Below are 26,519 nucleotides of genomic sequence, written 5' to 3' on the forward strand. Positions count from 1 at the left end.
TATTCCATTGATAATCTTCTGACTACAGTCTCATATTTCATAGGCGATAACATTTATAAAAATTTATCATTTCAGTCATGTATGCTGTGATACTAAAGGTGACTTTCAATTACTAGGAGTCCGTTTATTGGTTCCACTGGGGGCAATTCCAGAGGGAAATTCTTGGGAAATATACATTGCAGTCAATCAAGGCGTAAACAGGTAAGGGATAAGACATATCAAAACTGAATATAATTTTTGTGTTCTGGACAAAAGTGTTTATTGGAATGGGGAAAGGTGCAGGTTTGCCTGCGTCGCATTCCTGTTTTCGGGTGTGTGGAGAGTATTTAAGTGGGTCAGTTGAAGTGACAAAGTGGATTCGTTTTGGATATCTGTCATGGTGTGCTGGCCTACAGACAAGGAAACAACCTGAACCATTAATTGAAGTCGCTGGTTGTTATGAACTATCTTTTGATCTTACATTCAACTTTGTGGGCATGGCATCTGGAAAAAAAACATGAAATTATGCCATTTTGTCTGGAATATTTTTTAATAGTAAATAATTAGAGCTTTGGGATCTAATTGCATGGTTTTTTTTGAAAAATAGTAAAACACAGTAATTATATATTCACAATGCTTCATTTCATTAGCACTTCACTGTTAAATATTCCAACTGAAATATCAGAACTATTAAGAGTATTTATTATAAATAATTTGCTTCACATCAGCTAATTATAGATTATTATTATAACACATGAATGCACTTTTAATTATGTTGAAGTTGGGTGTATCTGTCCTAGCGATTCACCTAGTTCTTAACAAAGCCTTACTGACTGTTGTATTCCACCAACATGTGCTGTGACGGCAATTACATATTTCAGTGCTTCAGTTCTGAAAAAGAGTCTTTGGACCTGAAAAGTTAACTCTGATTTCTCTGCAGAGATGCTGCCAGACCTGCTGAGCTTTTCCAGCAATTTCTGTTTTTGTTTTTTTCGGTCTTTAAAATGCATTTCTTCCGTATTGAAACATGTATCCAGCACCTTTCATAATCTCATGATTTCCCAAGGCACTTTACACACCAGCCAAGTACTTTTGAGGTGTAGTCATTTTTCTCACATCGAAGCACATTTTTGCTGTTATGGACCAAGCCAGACCCCCTTCAAAATATTTCAAGAAAGTAGCCCAGACCCTAACTTTGCCAGTTGTTTTAAGCAGGTGTAACACAGATATTTCAGGAGCGATGCAGCTGGTCAAACCACTTAGTTTTAAACAAAACAGAATTTATTTATGAAACACAAACAAAAGATAACAGAATATAGAATAAATTAACCTATCCGAAAACCCAACAGACTATCCCAGTTTAATCATGCTGTTCCAAATATTTGCAATAATCCCCATAAACACCCCTTGGCACAAAGGTAAAATCAAACACAGGGTCTTACTGGAGGGATGTCAGAGAAAGAGAGGAGAATTTTTGGGTCCAGCAGCTTTTACAACTGCCTGACTGCTTTCAATGAATGGCCAGACCAAACGAAACCAGAGAATGGTTGAGCTGGGAGAACTGGCCACCCTTCTTTCATTGTGCAAGTGCTTTTTATTTAACTTGAAAGCCTTTTTGCTGAGGCAGTATCTGTTAGTGATAATTAATTTGGCCCTAAAACCCATCCAGGCCTAGACTTTTTGGAACCTGTGCTTTTATGACCGCTCTGGAAAAACACCAAGGATAACATAATGTGGGTGGCACGGTGGCACAGTGATTAGCACTGCTGCCTCGCAGCGCCAGAGACCCGGGTTCAATTCCCGCCTCAGGCGACTGACTGTGTGGAGTTTGCACGTTCTCCCTGTGTCTGCGTGGGTTTCCTCCGGGTGCTCCGGTTTCCTCTCACAATCCAAAGATGTGCAGGTCAGGTGAATTGGCCATGCTAAATTGCCCGTAGTGTTAGGTAAGGGGCAAATGTAGGGGTATGGGTGGGTTTCGCTTCGGCGGGTCGGTGTGGACTTGTTGGGCTGAAGGGCCTGTTTCCACACTGTAGTGTAATCTAATCTAATCTAATCTAATCTAATCATAACATTGTTAAAGGAACAGCGCACAGCAAGGTCCCAGACTAACCAGATACAAAAGCAAAATACTCAGGATGTTGAAGATAGGAAATAAACAAACCAGAAAATTCTGGAAATAAGGAGAGAGGTAACATTTAATGTCAGTGAATCTTCCTGAGAATGATTCTGATGGAAGGTCACAGGCCTGAAATGTTAATACTGCTTCTTCGTCCACTGATATTGTCAGCCTTGCTGTTTAATTTCAGCCTTCCTTTCTCTTCGTGCTTTTCCAGAACTCGGTGGGATTGTCACAATTCTGGTTGATCGCTCAAGACTGCCCTCCACTGCACCATCTCAATTCCATTTTCCACTGTTCTAACCCACCCCATCCAAACGCAATAAAGACAGGTGCACATCATCCTTAAACACTTCCACCAACTCCACTTAAACCCCACCACCAAGAACATCTTTCCCTCCCCACCCCTCTCTGCCTTCTGCAAGGACCATTCCCTTCAACACTCCTTGGTTTGTGCCACTCTCCCCACCAACCCTCCCTGAACCCCCCCAATTACCTTCTCCTGCAACTGGAAAAGATTCAAAACCTGCGGATACACCTCCCCCCCTTAACTCCATCCAGGGCCCCAAACACTCCTTCCAGGTGAGACAGAGGTTCACCTGTCCCTTCTCCAACCTAGTTTACTGCATCGGGTGCTCCCAATGTGATCTTCTCTACATCAGGGAGACAAAGTGTAAACTTAGGGAATGGTTCGCCGAGTATCTGAGTTGGGCCCACAGGGGCCAACCAGACCTCCCAGTCACCGGCCATTTTAATTCCCCTTCCCATTCCCTTTCCGACATGACCATCCTTGGCCTCTTCCATTGCCACAACGTCCCAAACCGTAAATGGGAGGAACAACACCTCATCTTCCGCCTGGGCAGCCTAAAGGTGCCCATCCTGTTGCAAACCATCTCTATTTATTGGGGCTGGTAACCTGAGCCAGTGTACGCTGACCTGCCTGCACCAGTGGGAGAAAGTGAGGATGACAGATGCTGGAGATTGAAGTCGAAATGTGTGGCCCTGGAAAAGCACAGCAGGTCAGGCAGCATCCGAGGAGCAGGAGAATCAATGTTTCGGGCAAAAGCCACTGCCCTCTTAACTGTCCTACCTGTCCATCTTCCTTCCCACCTATCCGTTCCACCCTCCTCTCCGACCTATCTCTGTTACCTCCCACCTTCATCTACCTGTCGCCTTCCCAGCTACCTTCCCCCTACCCCCACCATCATATTTATCTCTTAGCCCCCTTTCCCCACCCTCCCACATTCCTGATGAAAAAGGCTTATGCCCAAAACATCAACTCACCTGCTGCTCGGATGCTGCCTGACTTGCTGTGCTTTTCCAACGCCACACTGTCTGTACCAAAAGCTGGTTTGCCTGAGGACTACGATTTCTGTCATTTTCCCTGGACCTTTTGAATCAGAGGTGTGAGAACGACTGATTAAACCAGTTTAACACCCTCTCTTTTTGTGTGAAATGGATCAAATGTTCCAGTGGTATTGGATGAGGTGCATAATTGTTGGTCAGAGCACCAGGAGAGCTCTACTTACCTTGTTTGGTGCCATGGAATCTTTTGTGTTCACCCATGAGGACAGGAATAAATAGCAGGTTCAAATAAGCAGTTTTCCAGTTTAGTCAAAGGCATAATACTAATCAGGTCACACCAAATTTTCCCATTGCTAGAGACATCAGAACTGTTTACACACTATTAATCACACACTATTACAACACAGCGGTGAACCCTTCCATTAATTAAAGCAAACACCCAGAAAAGCTCACCTCACCTTGTAATCTAAGTATGTGAGACAGAGAACTCCCAAATTCTACTACTTAAAGACAGTAATATCAATTTATTCTTTAACTCCAAAAGTGAACATTAAACAATAACGATTCACTACTCTAAACTTTCTCTGAACTGCTTATTACATGCCTCCAACTCTATAACAATATGCTGTTCCAATCAGACACGTATTAAAATTACATCAACTTAATTTCAAAACCATACAGCTGCTGTTGAGTTTAGTGTCTTTCTTCTTCTGGCTGAAGATCTCCCTGGGTGGTCTTCTTTCTTTTTAATGCAAATAAATTTCATGTGAAAAGGTACCTTTGATAAAAAATGTTTCCTAATTTCTTGGGTCTCTCTTGATGGTAGTTGCTCTGTCTACAGTTTTCAAAAAGTGCGCATTTTTATACCCAACATCAGATTGTCTCATTGGTTTGATGTTGGCAAAACAAGAAATTCAAACACAATTGGGTTTTAGTATCCTGGGGCATAATTTAAACTGATTGGTTACGTTTGAACTATTGTCAAAACAACATCCAACTCAGGTATCCATTTTGCAGCCAAATGTTACAGATTTTCCAGTACACTTTGGGACTGCCACCTAGTTATATCACGGGTGCTTGGTAGCTCTCAGTTCAGAACAGCATTCACTTTGTCTTAAAGGCATAATATACGCCTTCAGCTTCATAACAACACCAACCCTAAAAAGGTGACCATTCACCTTTCTCGATACACAGCATCCTGAAACCAAAGAAGGAATAAATTTCAATGCTTGAGACTTAATTATGGTGACATTCCCTGTGTCCTTGCCTTGGTAAACATATAACTCTAAAATTTCATGCAGTCATCAGTGTGATTAATACAAAACTGGACTTGCGAGAAAGAAAGAGATCAGAAACACGTGTAAGGAAGCAAGATTATGCTGAATGCATATCACATGAGTATGTGTTATAGATAACTTAAGTTGAGTATCCTAAATTCTGGATTAGAGGTGCTGGAAAAGCACAGCAGTTCAGGCAGCATCCGAGGAGCAATAAAATCGACGTTTCGGGCAAAAGCCTTTCATCAGGAATACCTTAAGTATACCCTGAGTATCCTAAAGTCTTATTTAGTTGGACATATGAGTACCCCAAGTAAAAAATGTTGAGCTTGAGCCCCAGAGCTGGGTGTTATGCAATCTTGCTTAAGTGAGTTGCTCTCTTTAACTTGTTGACAATCCTGGCAAAATGCAACTCATAAGTTCATAAGACAAAGAAGCAAAAAGCCCATCGATTCTGCTCTGCCATTCAATCACAGCTGATATGCTCCTCACCCCCATTTTCCTGCCTTCTTCCAATATCCCTTCAACCCATTACCAGTTATAAATCCGTCTAACTCCTCCTTAAAATTACTCACTGTCCCAGCATCCACTGCACTTTGGGGTAGCAAATTCCGCAGATTCATAACCCTCTGGGAGAAGTAGTTTCTCCCCAACTCTGTTTTAAATTTGCTGCCCAGATCCAAAGACTATGACCTCTCTTTCTAGAATGTCCCACAAGAGGAAGCATCCACACCTTTTATCATGTTGAATACCTCAATATGACTTCCCCTCATTCTTCTAAATTCCAGAGAGTGTAGACCTAAACTGTTCAGTCTCTCCTTATATGACAAACTCCTCATCTGGAATCAATCTAGTGAACTACTGCATCTAAATAAGGAGATGTAAACTGTGCACAATACTCCAGGTGTGGTCTCACCAATACCATGTGTAGTTGCAACAATACTTCCTCACCTTTATATTCTATTCCCTTAGCAATAAAATCCAACATTCCATTCACTTTATTACCTGCTGTACCTGCATGCGAGTTTTCTGTGACTCATGAATAATCTCGATCCCTTCAAAACACTTAGATCCCTCTGCACCAGAGCACCCAAAGTCTCTCCTCATTAAGATAATACATTGCCTTCCCATTTTTTCGATCCAAATGCATGACCTTACACTTATCCACATTAAATTCCATCTCCCATATTTTGGCCCACTCTCCTAACCTATCTATATCCATTTGTAAGGTTCTTATTTCCTCATTGCAATTTACCTTCCCACTTAATTTTGTGACATCTGCAAATTTGGCTATAGAGTCTTGTATTCCTGAATTCAAGTCATTAATGTCAATTGTAAATTGCTGGGGTCCAAGGACCAAACCCTGTGGCACCCCACTAGTTATATCTTGCCATCCAGAAAAACACCCATTTATCCCAACTCTCTGTCTTCTGACCATCAGCCAGTCATCTATCCAGGCTGATAAATTACCCTTATCCCATATGATCTAACCTTGTGAATTAACCTTTTACACCTTCTCAAACACCTTCTGGAAGTGCAGATAAATGAGGTCTATAGCATCCCCATTATCCACCTTGCTTGTTACTTCTTCGAAGAACTCTCACAAATTAGTTAAGCATGATCTGTCCTTGATAAAACCATGCTGACTCTGATTGTGTTTTGATTTTCCAAATGTCCTGATATTGCTTCTGTGATAAGTAATCCTAATAACGGAACGATTTGATAATTATTTCCCAACAGATAAATATTTTCCAACAACAGATGTTAAACTTACTGGTCTGTATTTTCCCACATTTTACCTCCCTCCGTTTTTGAATAAGGGCATTATATTAGCTGTTTTCCAATCCACTGGAACCTTTCCCGTGTCCAGGGAATTTTGGAATATTTTAACCAATGGATCTATGATCTCCATTGCAACTTTGTTTAATATCCTAGGATGTAAGCCATCAGGCCTAGGGGACCTGCCTATCCTCAATCCTAATAGTTTGCTTAGTACCTTCTCTCTATCTTTGTTGATTGTTCTACGTTCGACCTTATCTATCGTCTCTGACTTGCCTGTTCCAAAAGGAATGGTACTGTTGTCCTCCACTGAGGCAAAGTATTGATTCAGCATCTCTGCCATCTCAGTGTTCCCCACTATTAATTGTGCACTTTCATCTTCCAAGGGGCCAACATTCACATTAGCAACTCTGCTCCCTTTTGTATACCTATAGAAGCTTTTGCTATCGTTTTTAATATTTTGTGCAGGTTTTCTTTTGTAATTAATCTTAGCTCTTCTTATTAATTTTTTATTATCCTTCTGTTTATGTTTGAAAGTTTCCCAGTCTTCCATCCTGCCACTGGCCTTTGCAATATGGTATATCTTAGTTTTTGACTTTATGTTGTTCTTGACCTCCTTGTTTAGCATGGATGTTTTTTACCTTCCTAAACATGTTTCTTCCTCACTGGGATATATTTTAGTTGTTAGGAACTGAATTGTTCCTTAAACGTCTGCCGCTGATTATCCGCTGTCTTACCATTTAGCCTTCCTGCCCAATCTACTCAGGCCAAATCTGTCCTCATGCCTACATAGTTTCCTTTGTTTAATTCCAGAACACTACTTTGGGATTCCACTTCCTCACCACCAAACTGAATTTTGAATTCTGTTATACTATGGTCACTAGCCCCCAGAGGATCCTTAACTATCATGTCATCAATTAATCTTTCCTCATTACACAAACCCAAATCCAGAGTAAAGTTGTGCTAGAAAAACACAGCAGATCAGGAAGCATCTGAGGAGCAGGAAAATCGACGTTTCGCGCAAAAGCCCTTCATCATTCCTGATGGAGGACTTTTGACCAAAACGTCGATTTTCCTGCTCCTCGGATGCTGCCTGACCTGCTGTGCTTTTCCAGCACCACTCTAATCTTGACTCTGATCTTCAGAATCTGCAGTCCTCACTTTTGCCAAATCCAGAGTAGCCTGCTCCTTGATTGGTTCCACAACATACAGCTCCAAGAATCAATCTCTAATACATTCAGTGAACTCTGCTTCCAGGCTACCCTTGCCAATCCGATTCTTCCAATCTATGTGCATGTTAAATCATCCAATTATTATTGCCATACCTTTCTTGCAAGCCTTTAATATTTCCTGGTTTTTACTCTGCCCCATTGTAGAACAACTGTTTGGAGACCTATAGATTACCCCGACCAAGTACTTCTTCCCTTCGCTATTTCTTGTTTCTACTCAGACTGATTCCACAACTTGATCTCCTGTGCTTAAATCATTTCTGATTACAGCATAGATCACTTTCTTCACCAGTGAGACCACTCCACCTCCTTTTCCTTTCCGTCCATCTTTCCAAAATGCTGAGTACCCCAGGATATTCAATTCCTACACCTGGTCTCCTTGTAACTATCCCTCAGTAATCGCTACTAAATGTACCCTTTGTTTCTATTTGCGCTATTATCTCACTAATTTTGTTTCAAATGCTTCATGCATTTATATACGTTAAATTTATTCCACTGTTAAATTTCGCTCTTTTTTATAATTCCTTGGTGCATAAAGATATTCATCTGTTCTGTCCCTTGCCTTTATTGTCTGGTAACCATCCACCACATCACTAACCTGCACCTTTACCTTCTCCTTTAAGTTGGGTTTTCTAATTTCCCCTATACTGAACCCTCTCCCTCTCTATTTAGATTGAAGTCCTGTCATTAGCCCGAGTTATGTGATTGGCTAGGCCTCTGGTACTAGCACAATTTAGATGAAGACTGTCCCTCGCAACAGGTCCCTTCTCCAGTGCTGGTGCCAATGTCCCATGAATTCAAACCCATTTTTCCCACACCAATCTTTGAGCCACACATTTACCTGCTTAATCTTATTGACCCTGTGCCAATTAACTCATGGCTCAGGTAGTAATCCAGAGATTATTACCTTTTTGGTCTGCCTTTTAATTTAGCTCCTAGCTGTTCATACTCTCCTAACAGAACTTCTGCCCTAGTTGTTTGTATATCGTTGGTACCTACGTGGACCATGACCACTGAATCTTTACCCTCCCACTCCAGGATCCTCTGCAGCCCAGGTGAGATATCCTGAACCCGAGCACAAGGCAAGCTCTTGATCCTGATCACAGAGAGCAGTGTCTGCCCCTAACTCTACTATTCCCAGTGACAATGACATTTCCGTTCACTCCCCCCACTTGAATGTGCTGCAGTTAGCTCATCCTGCCTGCAGTCCCCATTCCTGTCCACTCACGGACCAAGACACTTGAACCTGTTGGGTAAGGCCGAGGTGGTGGTGCATCGAGGAAATGTTAAACCTTGACAGGTTATGGATTCTCACAGAGCTTTTTCTCTCTTCTTCTGGCCTTCCATGAGAGCAAAGTGAAACCCAACAGAAAGTGAGTAACCACGAACCAAAGTCTTCGCTGAATTATTATTTTTCAAAGCAATGTGTTGATCTGTCATTTTATAGGCAAATTATAATTCACAAAACATCAAATTGGTCTGACACTGCTACAGTGACAGTCACAGCATGACAGTAATTAAAAGCCTGCAGATTTGTCAGTGAAATAATCTGCGAGATAGATAAAAATATAATGGATGATGAAGAGTGGAAATTCTGAGCCCAGTGGTCCATGCTGCAGAAAGACCTTGTCACTTCAGTCCTCTTGACCGCAATCTGAACTGTCTAGGTTGTTATCTCACAAGATGAAAGAAATTCATTAGCATTTGTCAACGAAGAGCTTCATTGATCGAAGTTGGGTAATGTTTCTCTGTCACTGCCTGGCTGAAATAAAATGGGGGCCCGTTGAATGCTCCCAAACTGAGTGCTTCATCCAACTCTGAAGAGGACCACCAGAAATATGGAATTATCATATTAAACCAAGCACGTTGCTCCATTCTTGGGTTTGAAAGGTTGACAATGAATGCCCCTGCCTTGCTGAAGGTTGGTGTCTCACAGCTCCTCCTCTTTTTTTATCATTGCATTACCTGAGGAGGATTAATTCAGATGGTCAGGAACCAAGTTACTGTTGTTCCATGCAGAAGTTTGACAGACTGCATGTCTCATTTGATGCCCACTGCCCTTGGATCCCTGATTAGCATCTTTCCTTGAAATAATATGGTGGCTTTATTTTCTGACCTCAAAAAAATCAAACAAGAATTGCTCTGGGGAGCAGATCACGTTGCCATAACAAACCAGTTCTGTGCTGTGGAGTCCCATTATTGCCCAGACAACTGGCTGAAGACCACTTGACTCCATTTCACACACTGTAATGAACACATCTTAGAAAATCTAGCTAGACTGGCCCATAAACTCGTGAGTTGGGATGCGCTTGTGCATTCTAACACTCATAGTAAATAGAAAATCTTTAGTCAGAACCTGAAAACAATTTATGCAAGGTGCAGGCAGCAGAAAAGGAGCAATGATTTATTACACAAAGTGCAGGTTTGAGCTGGTTATCTCAGGTCTGTATTACAGACAGGAAGGCAATCAAGTTACTACACATAACAGAGTTGTAAAATAGTTCATAACCAGCCTGATGCAAGCATGTAATCTCAGTCACAACATGATCTCAGTGTTCACTTCATCCTGCCTCATTAAGTTTCAGTTCAGGCTCAGGTTCCCGAGGTCGGTGTCACATGCAATGGCCCCCCCAAAACACTTTGTTTTGTAGTATCTATCCATTCCGTTTCGATGTATTCCTGGGAAAAAAAGACAAACAGTTCTTTATTGTGAGATAAATGCATTTATTTTCTTTATTCTTTCATGGGATATGGGCATCACTAGAAAGGCAAGCATTTGTTGCCCAGCCTGTTATCCCTTGAGAGCAGTTAAGAGTCAACCACATTACTGTGGTTCTGACTTCACAGGTCGAGCAGATCAGGTAAGGACAACACTTTTCTGTCCTTAAAAGATGTTAGTGAACCAGATGGAATGTCACACCGATCAATGGTATTTTCATGGTTGACATCACTGTACGTCACAGAGATGTACTTTTGCAAATCTGAACATCTTGTATTTACTCATGAGATGTGGGCATTGCAGACTGGCCAACATTTATTGACTATCTCCAGCTGTCCTTGAGAAGATGATGGTGAGCTGCCTTCTTGAACCACTGCAGTCCATAATGAATGAATTTAAATTCCAAGTTAAACTAAATTGTGCCAGTTTCTTAAAGAACCAGCAGTCACCACCTTGATGTTGAATGACCAAGTGTAATTCCTTTGTTTATTAAGTGAAATATCCTTCTCAACAGTCAATATTCTCAGAGTCAACCACGTTGGTGCAGGTTTGGAATCACATATAGGCTAGACTGCGTGATTACAGCAAATTTCCTTCCTGATTGATAGATTATCAGTGGATCTGATGACTTTTACCATGACCCAGTCATTGTACCATCACTACCTTTACTCAGAGCTTCCAGCTTTCTACCATTCCAGAAACATAACCACAGTGTTATTGTATACCATGTTAACATTTTGAGACATATGATAGAACCAAATATTTTCCTTTTTGCTGTCTCCAATTTTTTGCAAATTCTTTGAAGCTATTTCCCAAGTTCAACACATGCATCTCCAAGTATTGAGCACAATCGTATGGAATTAGCATTTAGCAAATTGCAAGAATAATGACTTGCATTTCTGTAGCATCTTCTATGTATGTAAAAGGCATTGAATAGCATAAACCAGCATTTGCAGTGTTTCCTGAGGTTCAGTCACGATCATTCAATTGGATGCATTTCCAGAGCATTTACAGATTTTTCATACCATCTGTTCTCCATTCTGCACTGACCTGCTGTGCACCTTTTTTGGTGACTTTGTGAAAAACCAAACCATGCAGATGTGGCTCAGTGGTTAGCACTGCTGCCTCACAGCACCAGGGTCCCAGGTTCGATTTCAGCCTTGGGCGACTGTCTGTGTGGAGTTTGCACATTTTCTCCCCGTGTCTGCGTGGGTTCCCTCTTGGTGTTCCGGTTTCCTCCCACAGTTCAAGGATGTGCAGGTCAGGTGAATTGGCCATGCTAAATTGCCCATAGTGCTCAGTGCATTAATCAGAGGGAAATGGGTCTGGGTGGGTTACACTTTGGAGGGTCAGTGTGGACTGGTTGGGCCAAAGAACCTGTTTCCACATTGTAGGGAATCAAATCTAATCTGATGTTTGATAAGTACAAATCAGAAACTATTGCTGGGAAGAGAACATTAGAATTATGAGGAGAAGCTGGGACGCTATTGGGTATTGGGCTCCTATAACCTGCTGTAGGTAAGACCGTTGAACTGTAAGAAATAGGAGGAGGCCATTTGGCCCCTCAAACCTGGTGCACTATTCCATACACTGATATTCCTCTTGTTCCCCTCAATTCGTTGCAGGTAAATAGGATAGTGAAGAAGGCGTTTGGTATGCTTTCCTTTATTGGGCAAGGAAGGAACTGAAGAATGGACTTACAAGAGCTAAAAGAAGGCATGAGAAAACTTTAGCGGGTAGGATTCAGGAAAATCCTAAGGCATTTGGTATGCTTTCCTTTGTTGGTCAGAGAATTGAGTATCAGAGTTGGGAAGTCATGTTGCGGCTGTGCAGGATGTTGGTTAGGAAACCTTTGGAATATTGCATGCAATCCTGGTCTCCTTCCTATTCTCCTTCCTATAGGAAGGATGTTGTGAAACATGAAAGGGTTAAGAAAAGATTTACAAGGATGTTGCCAGGGTTGGAGGATTTGTGCTATAGGGAGCGGCTGAATAGGTTGGGACTGTTTTCCCTGGCGCGCCGGAGGCTGAGGGGTGACCTTATAGAGATTTATAAAACCATGAGGGGCATGGTTAGGGTAAATAAATAAGGTATTTTCCCTGGGGTGGGGAGTCCAGAACTAGAGGGCATAGGTTTAGGGTGAGAGGGGAAAGATATAAAAAAAACTTAAGGGGCAACTTTTGCACACAAAGGGTGGTATGTGTATGGAATGAGCTGCCAGAGGAAGTGGTGGAGGCTGGTACAATGGCAACATTTAAAAGGCATCTGCATGGGTATATGAATAGGAAGGGTTGAGAGTGATATGGGCCAAGTGCTGGCAACTGGGACCAGATTAGGTTGGAATATCTGGTCAGCATGGACGAGTTGAACCGAAGGGTCTGTTTTTGTGCTGTACATCTCTGTGATTCTGTGATGCTTTGGTATTATTCCAGATGACCATTACTGGTACATTTTGCAACTTGCATCCTCTCCCAATATGTAGAAACCTGAGTAAGGTTTGTTTGAGGTTGTTGACTACAACCAACTTTTCCTTTGTCTTGGGCTTATCTCCTGATTAATGGAAAAGGATACACCACCATAGCATCTGTGCAGAAGAGGCACTGTTCTTAGATAGTAATAAGATTTATTGCATGGCAGCAGGAAGTTCAACAACATTCAGCCAGGAGGTGCTGGATGTCTTAAAATGCATAAAGGTGGATAAATCCCCAGGACCTGATCAGGTGTACCCGAGAACTCTGTGGGAAGCTAGAGAAGTGATTGCTGGACCTCTTGCTGAGATATTTGTATCATCGATAGTCACAGGTGAGGTGCTGGAAGACTGGGGGTTGGCAAATGTGGTGCCACTATTTAAGAAAGGTGGTCAGGAAAAGCCAGGAAACTATAGAAACTATAGCTTGACATCGGTGGTGAGCAGGTTGTTGGAGGGAATCCTGAGGGACAGGATTTACATGCATGTGGAAAGGCAGGGACTGATTAGGAATAGTCAACATAGCTTTGTGCATGGGAAATCATGTCTCATGAATTTGATTGAGTTTTTTGAAGAAGTAACAAAGAGGATTGATGAGGGCACAGCAGTGGACGTGATCTGTATGGACTTCAGTAAGGTGTTTGACAAGGTTCCTCGTGGTAGACTGGTTAGCAATGTAAGATCTCATGGAATAGAGGGAGAACTAGCCATTTGGAGACAAAACTGGCTTGAAGATGGAAGACAGTGGGTGGTGGTGGAGGTTTGTTTTTCAGACTGGAGACCTGTGACCATTGGTATGCCACAAGGATCGGTGCTGGGACCACTGTTTTTTATCATTTATACAAATGATTTGGATGTGAACATAGCAGGTAAAGTTAGTACGTTTGCAGATGACACCAAAACTGGAGGTGTAGTGGACAGTGAGGAAGTTTACTTCAGAGTACAATGGGATCCTGATCAGCTGGGCCAATGGGCTGAGGAGTGACTGATAGAGTTTAATTTAGATAAATGTGAGGTGCTGCATTTTGGAAAGGCAAATCAGGGCAGGACTTATATACTTAATGCTAAGGTCCTTGGGAGTGTTGCTAAAAATGAGACCTTGGAGTGCAGGTTCATAGTTCCTTGAAAGTGGAGTCACAGGTAGATAGGATAGTGAAGAAGGCATTTGGCATTTTTCCTATATTGTTCAGAGCATTGAGTACAGGAGTTGGGAGGTCATGTTGCGGATACAGGACATTAGTTTGACCACTTTTGTGCAGTTCTGGACTCTCTCCTATCAGAAGGATGTTGTTAAACTTGAAAGGGTTCAGAAACGATTGACAAGGATGTTGCTAGGGTTGAAGAATTTTACCTATCGGGACAGGCTGAACTGGCTGTGCCTGTTTTCCCTGATGCGTCGGAGGCTGCGGGGTGACCTTATGGAAGTTTATAAAATCATGAGGGGCGTGGATAGGGTAAATAGACAAGGTCTTTTCCCTGGGGTGGAGGAATCCAGAACTAGAGGGCATAAACTTTAGGTGAGAGGGTAAAAATTTAAAAAGGATCTGAGGGGCAACTTTTTCAAACAGGTGGTTGCGTGTATGGAAGGAGCTGCCAGACGAAGCAGTGGAGGCTGGTACAATTACAACATTATAAGGCATCTGGATGGGTATTTGCATTGTAAGGGTTTAGTGGGATATGGGCCAAATGTTGGCAAATGGGGACTGTATTAGTTTAGGATATCTGGTTAGCATGGACGAAGGGTCTGTTTCCGTGCTGTACATCTTTATGACTCTATGACCCCATGAGTTGATACAGGTACATTTGCTCCAACTGGAAGCTGGAGTGGAATTTCTTGACTTAACCAACAGATTGTGTGTGACACCAGTGGAATGGGTTAACTTAAACGTTAACCTCTTCAGAGGCTTATCTTCGCCAACAGCATCTGTCCTGTCGAGCACCTTCAGAATCTCAATGTTTTGTTATGGACCCGGCCAGATCTCTCAAAATATTTTGAGAAGGTAGCCTCGACCCTAATGCTTTCTTATTTTAAAGGCAGATGTGAAGTGAATATTAGGGTGTGATGCAGCTGGTCAAAATACATGGCTTTAAGCAAAACAGAATTTATTTAAACGCAACAGTTGAAACATGAACAAAACAGCATTTAGAATATCTGAACCTTTTGAAAACTCAGCCAACTCGATACCACAACTTAACTAAGGAGCTGTTCCAATTCTCACAACATCCCATAAACACACCCCTTGACAAAAGGGAAATTCAAGCACAAGTTCTGACAGGCAAGAGAGATTTCAGAGAGAAAAATCAGTCATAGATCATCTGCTGATGCATGGAACCTTTTTGCACTACTGCAGTTTCTGACTGCCTACTACCAGCAGCTTCTCTGCTACAACTAAACCAAACTAGAAAATTCCTGAACTGGGATAAGTGGCCACCCCTGCAATTTTTAAACTAGGCTCTTTACGAAACATTTTGGCACCTCTGCCTTTACAACCTCTCTTTTAAAAAAAGCCCAAGGATAAACTAACCTTGTGAAAGTGACAGCATGATCACAGTTTCAAGAAGATCACCTCACATTTTTTGGACTCCAGTAGCCAGTGAATTATGAATTGTCACTACTTCACTGGTTAATTTCAATCACTCCTTCATTACTTTCACAAATTCAGCATCGTACATGACTTGCCCAAGAATTTCATGAAGTTGAAACAGAAATTGCTGGAGAAGCTCGGCAGGTCTGGCAGTGGAGACAAAACAGAGTTAATGTTTCGAGTTCTAGCAACCCTTCTTTGAAACATTTCAGACTTGAAACGTTAACTCTTTTTCTCTCTCCACAGTTGCTACCAGATGTGAGCCTCTGCAGGAATTTCTGTTTTCGTTTCAGACTTCCAGCATCCGCAGTTCATCAAATCATAAAATCCCAACAGTTTGGAAGCAGGCAATTCGGTTCATGGAGCCCACACCCCCTGTCCAAAGATTATCCTACCTAGACCCACGCCCCTACCCTATCCCTGCATTTCCTCTGTGTAATCGATCAAGCCGGCACACACCCCTGGACACTATAGGCAATTTAACATGGCTAGTCCACCTAACCTGCATATCTTTGGACTCTGGAATTCTTTGTTTATTTTCATGAAGTTGAGTAAGTTTCACATTAACTTGCCATTGAACTCACCAGCGGAAGGTAAGTTTAGCAATTATCCGTTATTTGTATGTTTTTACCAACATGACACTTAACATAGTCTGTCTCTGCTGCTCAGAAAGTAAAGATGTATGGCATTTTATGCCTTTACCTTGCAAATTCATTGAGTTGATTTTAAAATGATCTAATTTTAACTTTTTGTTTACATATTTATTTTTCTTGGTCTTTTTTTTGAAGTCTAAACTTTCTCCTCTCTCTTAAGGTCACTTTTTCCACCAGACCTGACATTTCATTTCCCAACTCTGTTTCAACTTCAGCTGAAACATTTCCTGTTTGTTTCTCAATCTTTAAATTGCGCTATTTATCCTACTGCTCACTGAGGTCACATTTTGAAGGTTACTGAAATGCTGAGGAATGTGGATTGGTGGCATAGAAAGGACCATTGAGGGTTCTGCAGCTGGGGGAATAGGCTTATGCTATGAGGTTTAGAGGGAATTTAAGGGAAGATTATTTTCATAGAAGGAGGTTCTTGCTGCTTAATAGCATAATAGACACAAGAATTCTAATGGCAAAAGATATTTGGTAAAGTGGCATCATCTATGAGGCTGCAAAACAAGAGTGAGAGAGTGGGATTCAATGGGGTGGCTACTCATTTGCCAGCACAAACCACGATGGGCCAAATGGCCCCTTCCATGCTGTAAATTTGTATTGAGTTTTGATTTCTAAGCTGCATTGCCCTCAATATGCCTTGATGCCTTAAACCTGTGGGAAGTAGTGGTCATTCTCTTTTAAATAAAAGCATCAAATATATCTGTAAACACAACATTTAAATAAAGGGGCTCCTCTTGGGCATGATGCCATGTTCTTCCACAGACTGACTGACTATCTAATCGGGACTGGGCAAAAGGTGTACGCAATGCCTTCTTTGTCTCTTAGACTTCCATTGTTTGCTCTTGGAGAAACTGGAAGCGCCTTTCAATCAGATTGGTCTCAGTCTATTTGCAAAACAATTGTTTGGAGCATTAAACACAAAGTGGAAAATGAAGGTTCAGAACTGGGCTTGAGAGCCTCCGGGCTTGATGGCAGCATTACAGTACCATCAAATGTTTCTGCATCCCAAGTCAACTCCGGTGTCTAAAGATAGATGGTTCTTCTGGCTGTGCTCATTTATATTCCGATTCATGAGAAGTTAGTCAGACGGCCACAGGGGTACATGTTTGCTATTTTTTCCCTTCCTGAGCAGAGAGAAATCTCATGCACTTTGCATGGCAAGAACAGCTCTCTGTCTTGTTATAAATAATAACCTCTCCTGGGTTTTGACCACAATGTGATGTGTTCAGCTTTGTACAGATGGTCCTGCTCCAGGCCGTATCCTTAGATTTGAGACATTATCAGAAATAAGCTCTTCATTGTATGCCATGAGAGAATTTGATCAATGCATTTTCTATCGTTCAAACAAAATCGGCAATAGTTCCCTCATTGCACTTCCCAATGTCGTTGAAGGGAGGGGAATGTGAGAACTACGGTGCGATGTTTGGTACTGACCTTTGTTTAAGATTACTCTTAATTTAAAAAAAGAACGAAAGAACAGTGGATGCTGGAAATCAGAAACAGTAACAGAAATTACTGAACTGAATTACAGAACTAAAAAATGATCACTGGACCCGAAATGTTAACTCTGATATCTCTCGAGATATGCTGCCAGACCTGCTAAAGTTTTCCGGCAATTTTTGTTTTCGTATTCTTAACTCAAGCCTGTTTATGTATGAAGTTAAAATCCATGTGCTCATATGAAATGACTCTGACTGTTGAGAATTAGGCATTTATCAACATGTGTAGTAACAGTGACGACAACAGTTCAAATCGACCCAGACTCACAAAATTTAAATTGGACAAGCAAGTGATTCAGGGCGAATTGTGTTGACAGGGCTCACAGACACTTAAAAGTCTATGAGTCATCATCTGAGCCTCATGGTTTAGTGGGAGAAAATGCGGACTGCAGATGGCTGGCCATCAGAGTCAAGAGTGTGGTGCTGGAAAAGCACAGTAGGTCAGGCAGCATCCAAAGAGCGGGAGAATCGACTTTTCGGGCATAAGCCCTTTATCAGGATTCTTCTGCTCCTCGGATGCTGCCTGTCCTGCTGTGCTTTTCCAGCACCACACTCTCGACTCATGGTTTAGTGTGCAAACCTTGTTCAGTTCATAGTTTTCTTCATTCCTGAGTCAGAACATAGTTGGTTCAAACTCCATGCTTACTCCACTCAACCTCAATCAGGCTTGTTCAACAGATGTCCTACAAAGATTCCTAACTGGCCTATGGATGGTCTTCCAAATACAGGAATTAAAAGTCTGAGATTCTGCAAGGATATGCTTTTCACATCAGAGGCTGTTTCTCTCCCGTGTTCACAACACAGTCTCTGATTGGAGGAGCGTTGGACAAACATTGGGAGCATCATTTAGCCTGAGGCCCGTGCACCAGAATATTTGGCGGCAGAGGCTAGCTTGCCGTGAGCAACGGTGAAAGTCATGGTTGACAACATTCAGATCACTGTTTTTCATTGGGTTTAATGTTTTACTTACAGAGGAGATCCAGAGTTCAGGTTTCTCACATACACCAATGATATGACACCAGCAGCTCTGCAGAGAGTTCAGTCAAGCTCCGAGAGAGAGCAATGCTTAATTCATAAGTCACAGCTCTTCTTTTGAAACGTCTTCAAATTCAGTCATGAAATGAACTTTTCATACTCCTTCAAGGAGCACTGTTGTTACCAGATAAATAACAACTGGAGGGTTTTACTCAGTGACCTGTTTGCTACTTGCACACAGTAACCTTCATGTCATTGACTGGTTGCAGAAACCTTTCAGTCCACATACTTAAAACATTCACCAATTTCCTTTTATCCATGATATTATCAAGGCACTACCTTAGTGGAACAAATCAGTGAGTGTGTGCGCTAATGTTGAACATGAAACAGTGAAGAGCAGTCCAGACCCTTCGGCCCTTGATGTTGTACCAACCCTTTATCCTATTCTGAAATCAAACTAACTTACATAAAGCAGGGACATATAATTGTCACACTGTTTTCACAGACCTGTTCTTATTGTATGATTCTACTGCTGCTCTCCCGTGGTCCGGTTAACCCTGGGCCAGGCTTTGGTAACTCCATGTTTTGATTGCTGTTCGCTTTGTCTCTTTTCTCTTTCCAGCCTGCAGCCAGAAGGAGCTGAGGTAATCTTGAGTCCCGAGGTCACCTGCGGGCCACCAGGTCTGTCCTTGTCCAGCCCCATTGCTCTGACTGTCCCTCACTGCGCAATGGTATGTTCGGAGCACTGGAGCATAAAGCTGAAGAGACAGACACTGACAGGAAAGTGGGAGGTAAGTTTGGATGAGCTTATTGATTGTGTTCAATGGCCAGATTTGCATATTTGCATTCATTCTGGGTCCCTCCGGCCCAGCTCCAGCAGAGTTACTGAAATAGGTTTTTAAAAAAAATCCCTGCTGCCTCAACTGTGCCTGCGGCATGATAGTGGGGGATCATCAAGCTGCTAACATATCCAGTCATAACCAGCATGGGCCTCCGATGAATCTCTGTGTGATTTGGCGGAAAATAGATTTATTGTTGAACCTCAGGTCAGATACAGTGCATCACTTAAAGAGTGAGAGATTGAAAGGTTTGGTGATATGAAGTGATTTGATGAGGACAGTCTGACACTTACAAGAAAAAGATAAGCAAGAGTTGCATTATTTTGTTAGTGTGTATGTTTTGCTGGTGTGCCTATCTGCGCGTGTTGAACGGAGAGCTGTGCTGCAAAATGTATGTGGGATGAAAGCAAGTTTTGGACAGCATGTTTCATAGTTATTTTAATGTTAATGCTGCATTGATGTTCATGAAATTACTTGGCAGCAACTGAAGAATGCTTTCAATGATTTGTAAAATTGGAGTGAATGATGCATCACAAATGTTCAATTAAAGCAGAGAAATTTTACCTATATTCTGTTAAAACATATTGAATTACCCTTTCTTATGCAAAGTTGTTTGGTTCTATCATGTACACATCTAAAATTATTAAAATTTGAAGTTTCTCAAGGATTTAAGCGTCCTGTGCATACATATTCTGATATTAGTGCGATGTTGTGTTACAGGCACATTTGCGGTATAGCTGGCAAATGCTGTGTATCTATCTGTGTGTTTTCATCCATTTCTCTGCAATGAACTCTCTTTGTCTCAGTATCTGTTCATCTATCACTCCCCACAATTCTGTCTCTGCTGAAAGCCAGTCCAATCCTAGTTTGGGGTTGGCAGAATGTTGTTGTACATCTATACTTGACAATGCAGGTAAGCTTCCATGATTTTATAAAGTCAGCTTCCTCCATACTCTGAGCAAACATGACGCATACAAACACACAAAATGCTGGAGAACCTCAACAGGTCTTGGAAAATCTGTAGAGAAAGAAATGGAATTAACATTTTGAGTCCGGTACGACTTCTTCAAGTCTGCATACTTGAAGAAGTCGTACTGGACTCAAAACGTTAATTCTGTATGCATCATGTTTGTTCAGCCAGAAGGACATAGAGCAGTAGAGTCATAGAATTGGCACAGAAATAGATTAGAATCCATACTTAGAATTAGAATCCATGCAGTGTGGAAACAGGCCCATCGGTCCAACAAGTCCACACTGACCCTCCAAAGAATAACCCAACCAGACCCGTTCCCTGAACCTATTACTCAACATTTACCCCTTACTAATGGGCCAAACCTATACATCCTTGAACACTGTGGGCAATTTAGCATGATCAATTCACCTAACCTACACATCTTTGGATTGTGGGAGGAAACCGGAGCACTCAGAGGAAAACCACACAGACACGGGGAGAATGTGTAAACTCCACACAGACAGATGCCCGAGGCTGCATTCGAACCCGGGTCTCTGGTGCTGTGAGGCAGCAGTGCTAACCACTGAGCCACCATGCTGCTCCCAAAATTAATAGGTCGGTATGATGCCAATACCCACCAACTCATCGTCTCAAAACCGGAACCTGTTTCCATGCAAAAGGGTGTTTTCACCTCAATGTAAATTCAGAAAGATATTGGGAAACTCATCTCTTTGATATGCTTTCCTTCTAACAGATTATTTTGGCAGTGAATAATATGGAGAAATACATTACACAGCAACCTGTCTGCATTGGTAGAATTTTTACCTCTCAGAGATTCAAGCTCCCAGTCCAGGATTTGAGCATCACTGTTTTCTTGCAATCTCTTGACTTTCTTAATCTCCCCAGTTTCTGTCCACATTCCCTGGAGTAATCTTGCCCCAAATAATGTATAGCACATCTGTAAAATCTCAGATTGTTAAACTCCTAGTCTTCCAATCACTCCAATTTTATTTTCTGTTCTTGATTTGCTCAATCACTTCCTCAGCCTTGATGGTTTTATCCCACAGAGAGTCATTCAAGGGGCTGAATGGCCTCCTCCTACACTTAATTTATATGTTTGCCTGTTCCTTATACTATAATCCTCATCAGTGAACCTTCAGAACTGAGCAGATTTAGCAACCTTTGAAAGCTGCAGGACAAGTTTAGAAGACTGTAAAATAAAATTTAAAGAAGCGTCCAGATTTATAAAGTGAAAGGTTTGTGGAGAAAAAAACAAGGATATTCTGCTAAACTTTCAGAAACTTCGGCCCTCAGCATCCCTGACCCAGCCTGGCCACTGCTCTTGATGTCAGAGTTTTGGAGAGCACGCAGTAGAGACTCATCTTTTGTAGAGAGTCCAGAGCAGCTGGGATTGTTGCCCCTACAACTGAAAAATGGTGAAATGAGATTCAGTTTGCAGAGTTATGAGGGGCTTTGACAGTTTGTGACGAAGCACCTGTTTTTTATTGGCAAGAAAGCTGTGACCAAAAGACAAAAGGGGTGTAAAATATCAGGTAAGGAAGTAATAGGAAATTATTTCACATAGAGAGTTAAGACCAAAGGAAATCAAAACAGAGTAGGCCATTTGGCCCTTCAAGCATGTTTCTCCATTCAATCGGATCTTGACTAATCCAATATTCCTCTGATTCACTTTCCTGTGTTTTACCCGTAACCCTTGATCCCCAAATGATCAAGAATCTATCTATTACAGTCATAAATATACGCTTGAACTCTGGACCCCACAATTCTCTGTTGCAAGGAGTTCAAAAGAATCACAACCCTCTGTGACTGGAACTTCCTCCTCATCTCAGCCTTAAATTGGCACATGTTCACTCTGAGACTGTGCCCTGTGGTGCTCGACTCTCCCAGGGTGTTGTCAGGATCTGTAATGCTATGCCTGCCACAAGTGGATTAATTGGGAACTTTTAACAGAGATTCGAGGGGCTTCAAAATGGGTGCCCCAATATGGATTTCAGAGTGATCATTAGAATTTATGCTGGGGTGGGAATTCTGTGTAAAAACAAGTAGAATGAAGCATTGCTCTATCTGAACCTTATGTAATATAACATTTAAAAGCTCCCTCTAATCTAGGCTGCTTTGTTAACTAATGAGGCTCAAAACCTCACAGGGTGACTCTCATGAATAGACTTTTCTCAACCTTTACTTTCGACATCATTAAAACTTCTGCTTCAGAGGCATTATGAAGATGGTTATCAATATGGATACCAGTCTAAAGCTCATTGTGATGTTAAGTTTCATGTATTAATGCATAGATCGCGAGATGGGTTTTCTGTTGGCACTTTCTGTTGAAGTCTTTTGCCCACAAGACACTAAACTACATTCAATGCAATGATTCCTCCAGTCCCTTTATGAATAAATGTCCTTTATTACTGCAGCTTTTTGCTCTCTGCATTAATTGGCTTTTCAAGTGTGTTTGTCTTTGTGTTCCGCAAAGAAATTGCATGCAATCATCAGAGCTTCATTAACAGCAACCGAGACGACTTTTTAACACCTTCAACTTGGGGTGCAAAGTATGCAGTCAAAGTACTGATTTGTCACTGTTTCCTCTTGGAAGTCTCTTTGCCTTGCTGCTATTTTTTTCCTTTAATAATTGCAACAGTCTCTTGGTTAACTATTGAATGATTTACTCCCTTGGCCACACTTTTTTGCATTCAAAACCACAGTAACGACAACATGTACACACAGCACCTTTATCATTCAAAACTGTCCCAAGCTGCTTCACAGGAATCTTATTAAATAAATTTGACAATGAGTGAAAGGACGAGACATTAAAACAAACCATCAATTTGCTTAAAAAGGTTACTTATAAGGACTATCTTCAATGAACAAAGAGAGATGGAGAAGTTCAAGGAGGGTAGTTCAGTATTGAGGTCCCAGACAGCAGAAGACACAACCACCATTGGTGGGGGTGGAGAAAATTGGAGAAGAAGGTGCCAGAAATTAATGAGCACAGAGACCATGGGAAGTTGAAGATTAAAATGTCAAATAACATCATGTTGATTCATGAAACCTAACCTCACAGAAGGATGTCATTCGGCCCACTTTGCCGGTGCTTCCTGTTCCTGAGAGCTGTCCAATTAATCTCACTGGCAGCTTCCTATCCACCTGCGCCCGCAGCCCCAACTGTGTCCCGTCGCCCATCCTTCCTGGACATTCAAACTTTAATTTGTTTATGATTATTGCTTTCTGCTGGTAAGGATTAATTGTAAACCATGAGAACTCCAAAGTATTTACATTATAATGCATTGAGGCAAGAGAAAATTCTGGTATTCATCTATCTCGTTTGAGGGCAGCACCTGTTAATCCTGCTGTCTGTGTGCTAACCTTTACCCGGCTCTCATCTCTGTGTTTGCTAATCTACACCGGCTCTTGATTAATTCTTGATTTTAAGATTTCCACCCTTGCTTTCAAATCTTTTTGCAGTCTCACTCCTCCCCATTTCTGCAACCTCCTTCAGCCCTACATTCCTCCAAGACGTCTACACTTCCCTACTCCTGCACCATAACGCTTTGCCAGTTGTCAAAGATACCACCAATGACCTTCGTGTCTTAAATTGCCAAGACCTTATGAATTTCCTCCCTCCTTCATTATCTCCTTCAAATTCCAACAATGTACAGGTTAGATGAATTGGCCATGCTAAATTGCCCAAAGTGTCCAGGTATATGCAGGCTAGGTGGATTAGCAATGGGAAATGCAGGGTTACAGGGATGGGATAAGGTAGAGGGTGAGTCTAGTTGTGGTGCTCTTCGGAGGGTTGATGTGGAGTCAGATGGGCCAAATGACCTACTTTCATATTGTTGGATTCTATGATTCTCTGATTCAAGAGACTGATTGGAACTCTTGGTTGACTACACTATTTTGGGCAGCTTTACTTGTGTAAAGTTTGTTTGATAACGTTTCTCTGAAGCACCTTTGGGGATTTCACTTTGTTAAGAGTGCCACAGAAACACAAATTACTGTTGATTGTTATCATTAAACTCAGATACTTTGGAGTGGATTCATTGTTCTATGGAGAAAGTGGTAAAACATCTGGGCACGTACAGGGTTCGGAGAGGTTGAGAGGGTATGGGCCAAATGCAGGCCATTGAGATGAATTCAGTTCAGGAAACCTAATCGGATGGACATGTTGGACTGCAGGGTCAGTATCCATGTGGATGATTCCGTGGCTCTGTGTTCCCTTGCCAGAAGCCACTGCCACACACAGACCGTGGTTGTCAGTACAGCTGGAAAGCAAAAAAGACCTGAAATGCTGACGGTCGGCAACTGACCTTGCAGCTAGGCTTTGTTGAATCTCTTTCTTTTGCCAACAGAAAAAGGCATTGTTTACATCCACTATAGAAACCCTATAGTGTGGAAACAGGCCCTTCGGCCCAACAAGTCCACCTGTCCCTCTGAAGAGTTACCCACCCAGACCCATTCCCCTACCACTCTATATTTACCCAGACTAATGTGCACATCCCTGAACACTACGCGCAATTTCCCATGTCAATTCACCTATCCTCCACATCTTTGGATTGTGGGAGGAAACTGGAGCACCAGGAGGAAACCCACGCTGACAAGGGGAGAACATGCAAACTCCACAAAGACAATCACCTGAGGCTGGATTTGAACCTGGGTCCCTTGCATTTTGAGGCACCAGTGCTAACCACTGAGCATCGTGCCACTCCAACCACTGAGCCATCATGTTGCCCTGGGATCTTGTGGTGCAGTGGACTCCACAAAGACAGTCACCTGAGGCTGGATTTGAACCTGGGTCCCTTGCATTTTGAGGCACCAGTGCTAACCACTGAGCCATCGTGCCTCTCCAACCACTGAGCCATCATGTTGCCCTGGGATCTTGTGGTGCAGTGGTGGAGTTCCTACCTCTGGGCGAGAAGTACTCAGTTCGCGTCCTGTCTGCTCCAGGAGTGTGTTATTACACATCAGAACAGGTTGGTGTAAAAAAAAATCTACATCCATTAAACTGGCCAACAGTGAGGCATGATTAAAATAAAACTGTGTATCTGCTACCCTTCCAACAACACAGATACAGTTGTCCTGTCAGAACCGATGCCTTTCAGAAGATATGTTAAATTGAAGCACGGCTAACTTGTTTTCCTTGTGAAAAGAAGATTAATGGCTTTATGTGACCACATAAGAGCTGAGGAAATAGTGGTGACTTCAGCAGGCTTGACTTAATTAAGCCCATGGATACAGATCTGAAGGATGCAGGTTTAATCTGAACAAACTCTGGACAGTGCCACCTCTTGCTTAATACCTTAAAAAAGGAGCTAAGTTATTGTATCTGAGAGGATTACAAAAATACAGGTGGCCCAAGTTGAACACATGCTCCCTGATTGTGAATCACTATGCTATGATGAGGGAATTGTACTGAAAACATAAAGTGCTGGAGGTCACAGCAGGTCAGGCAGCATCCATGGAGAGAAAGCAAGTTAACGTTTAAAGTCTGGATGGCTCTTCATCAGAGCTGAAGTGAAGTGTGGAGGGGGCAGCATCTATGCAATAGTTTTGGGGGGTGGCTGGGGGTTGGACTACTGGGGGAGAAAGGTTGTTGGTAGTTCAGATTAAGTAATTGGAGTGTGAGAATGGAAGAACAATGTTGTGTCTAACTGCCAGACTGTTTGTCTTGGTTAGAAGTTCAGACTTTTGCATATGGGGATGGACAAATACAGTACAACCTCAGTTACCCGAACACCGATTATCTGAATTTCGGATTATCCGAATAAGATCTCAAGCTCCGGATGCTTGGGTAAACTGTGTTATGTGAACATTCAATTATTCAAACATTTGATTATCTGAACAAAATACTGCCCACCCGTGTCATTTGGATAATCGAGGTTGCCCTGTCATTAGAATGACGTTGTAGATATTTGTACTTTTCTCCGGTGGAAATTCAGGGTGAATAGAAAATCTCAATGGGCCCTATGGACATCACTTCTCTCGTTTTTTCTTATGGCCTCTCCAAGAGAAGGAAATGAAAGAAAAAGCAAGACTTATTTATCCAACACTTGTCTTTTTTAATTCATTCATGGGACATGGGCGTCGCCGGCTAGCCAGCATTTATTGCCCATCCCTC

General features: G+C 42.1%; 1 protein-coding gene across 2 annotated transcripts in view; it reads left to right on the forward strand.

The window, feature by feature from the left end:
- Positions 1-26,519, forward strand: part of LOC122543063 (netrin receptor UNC5D-like) — a 457,617-nt gene that overhangs the window by 394,917 nt on the left and 36,181 nt on the right. For both annotated transcript variants that reach the window (XM_043681271.1, XM_043681272.1), the window contains exons 11-12: positions 117-201; positions 19,215-19,383. In XM_043681271.1, the coding sequence (XP_043537206.1) occupies positions 117-201; positions 19,215-19,383 (254 nt within the window). The remainder of the gene's footprint in view (positions 1-116; positions 202-19,214; positions 19,384-26,519) is intronic.

This window comes from Chiloscyllium plagiosum, chromosome 42 (assembly GCF_004010195.1).
Source record: "Chiloscyllium plagiosum isolate BGI_BamShark_2017 chromosome 42, ASM401019v2, whole genome shotgun sequence".
NCBI classification, from domain to species: domain Eukaryota; kingdom Metazoa; phylum Chordata; class Chondrichthyes; order Orectolobiformes; family Hemiscylliidae; genus Chiloscyllium; species Chiloscyllium plagiosum.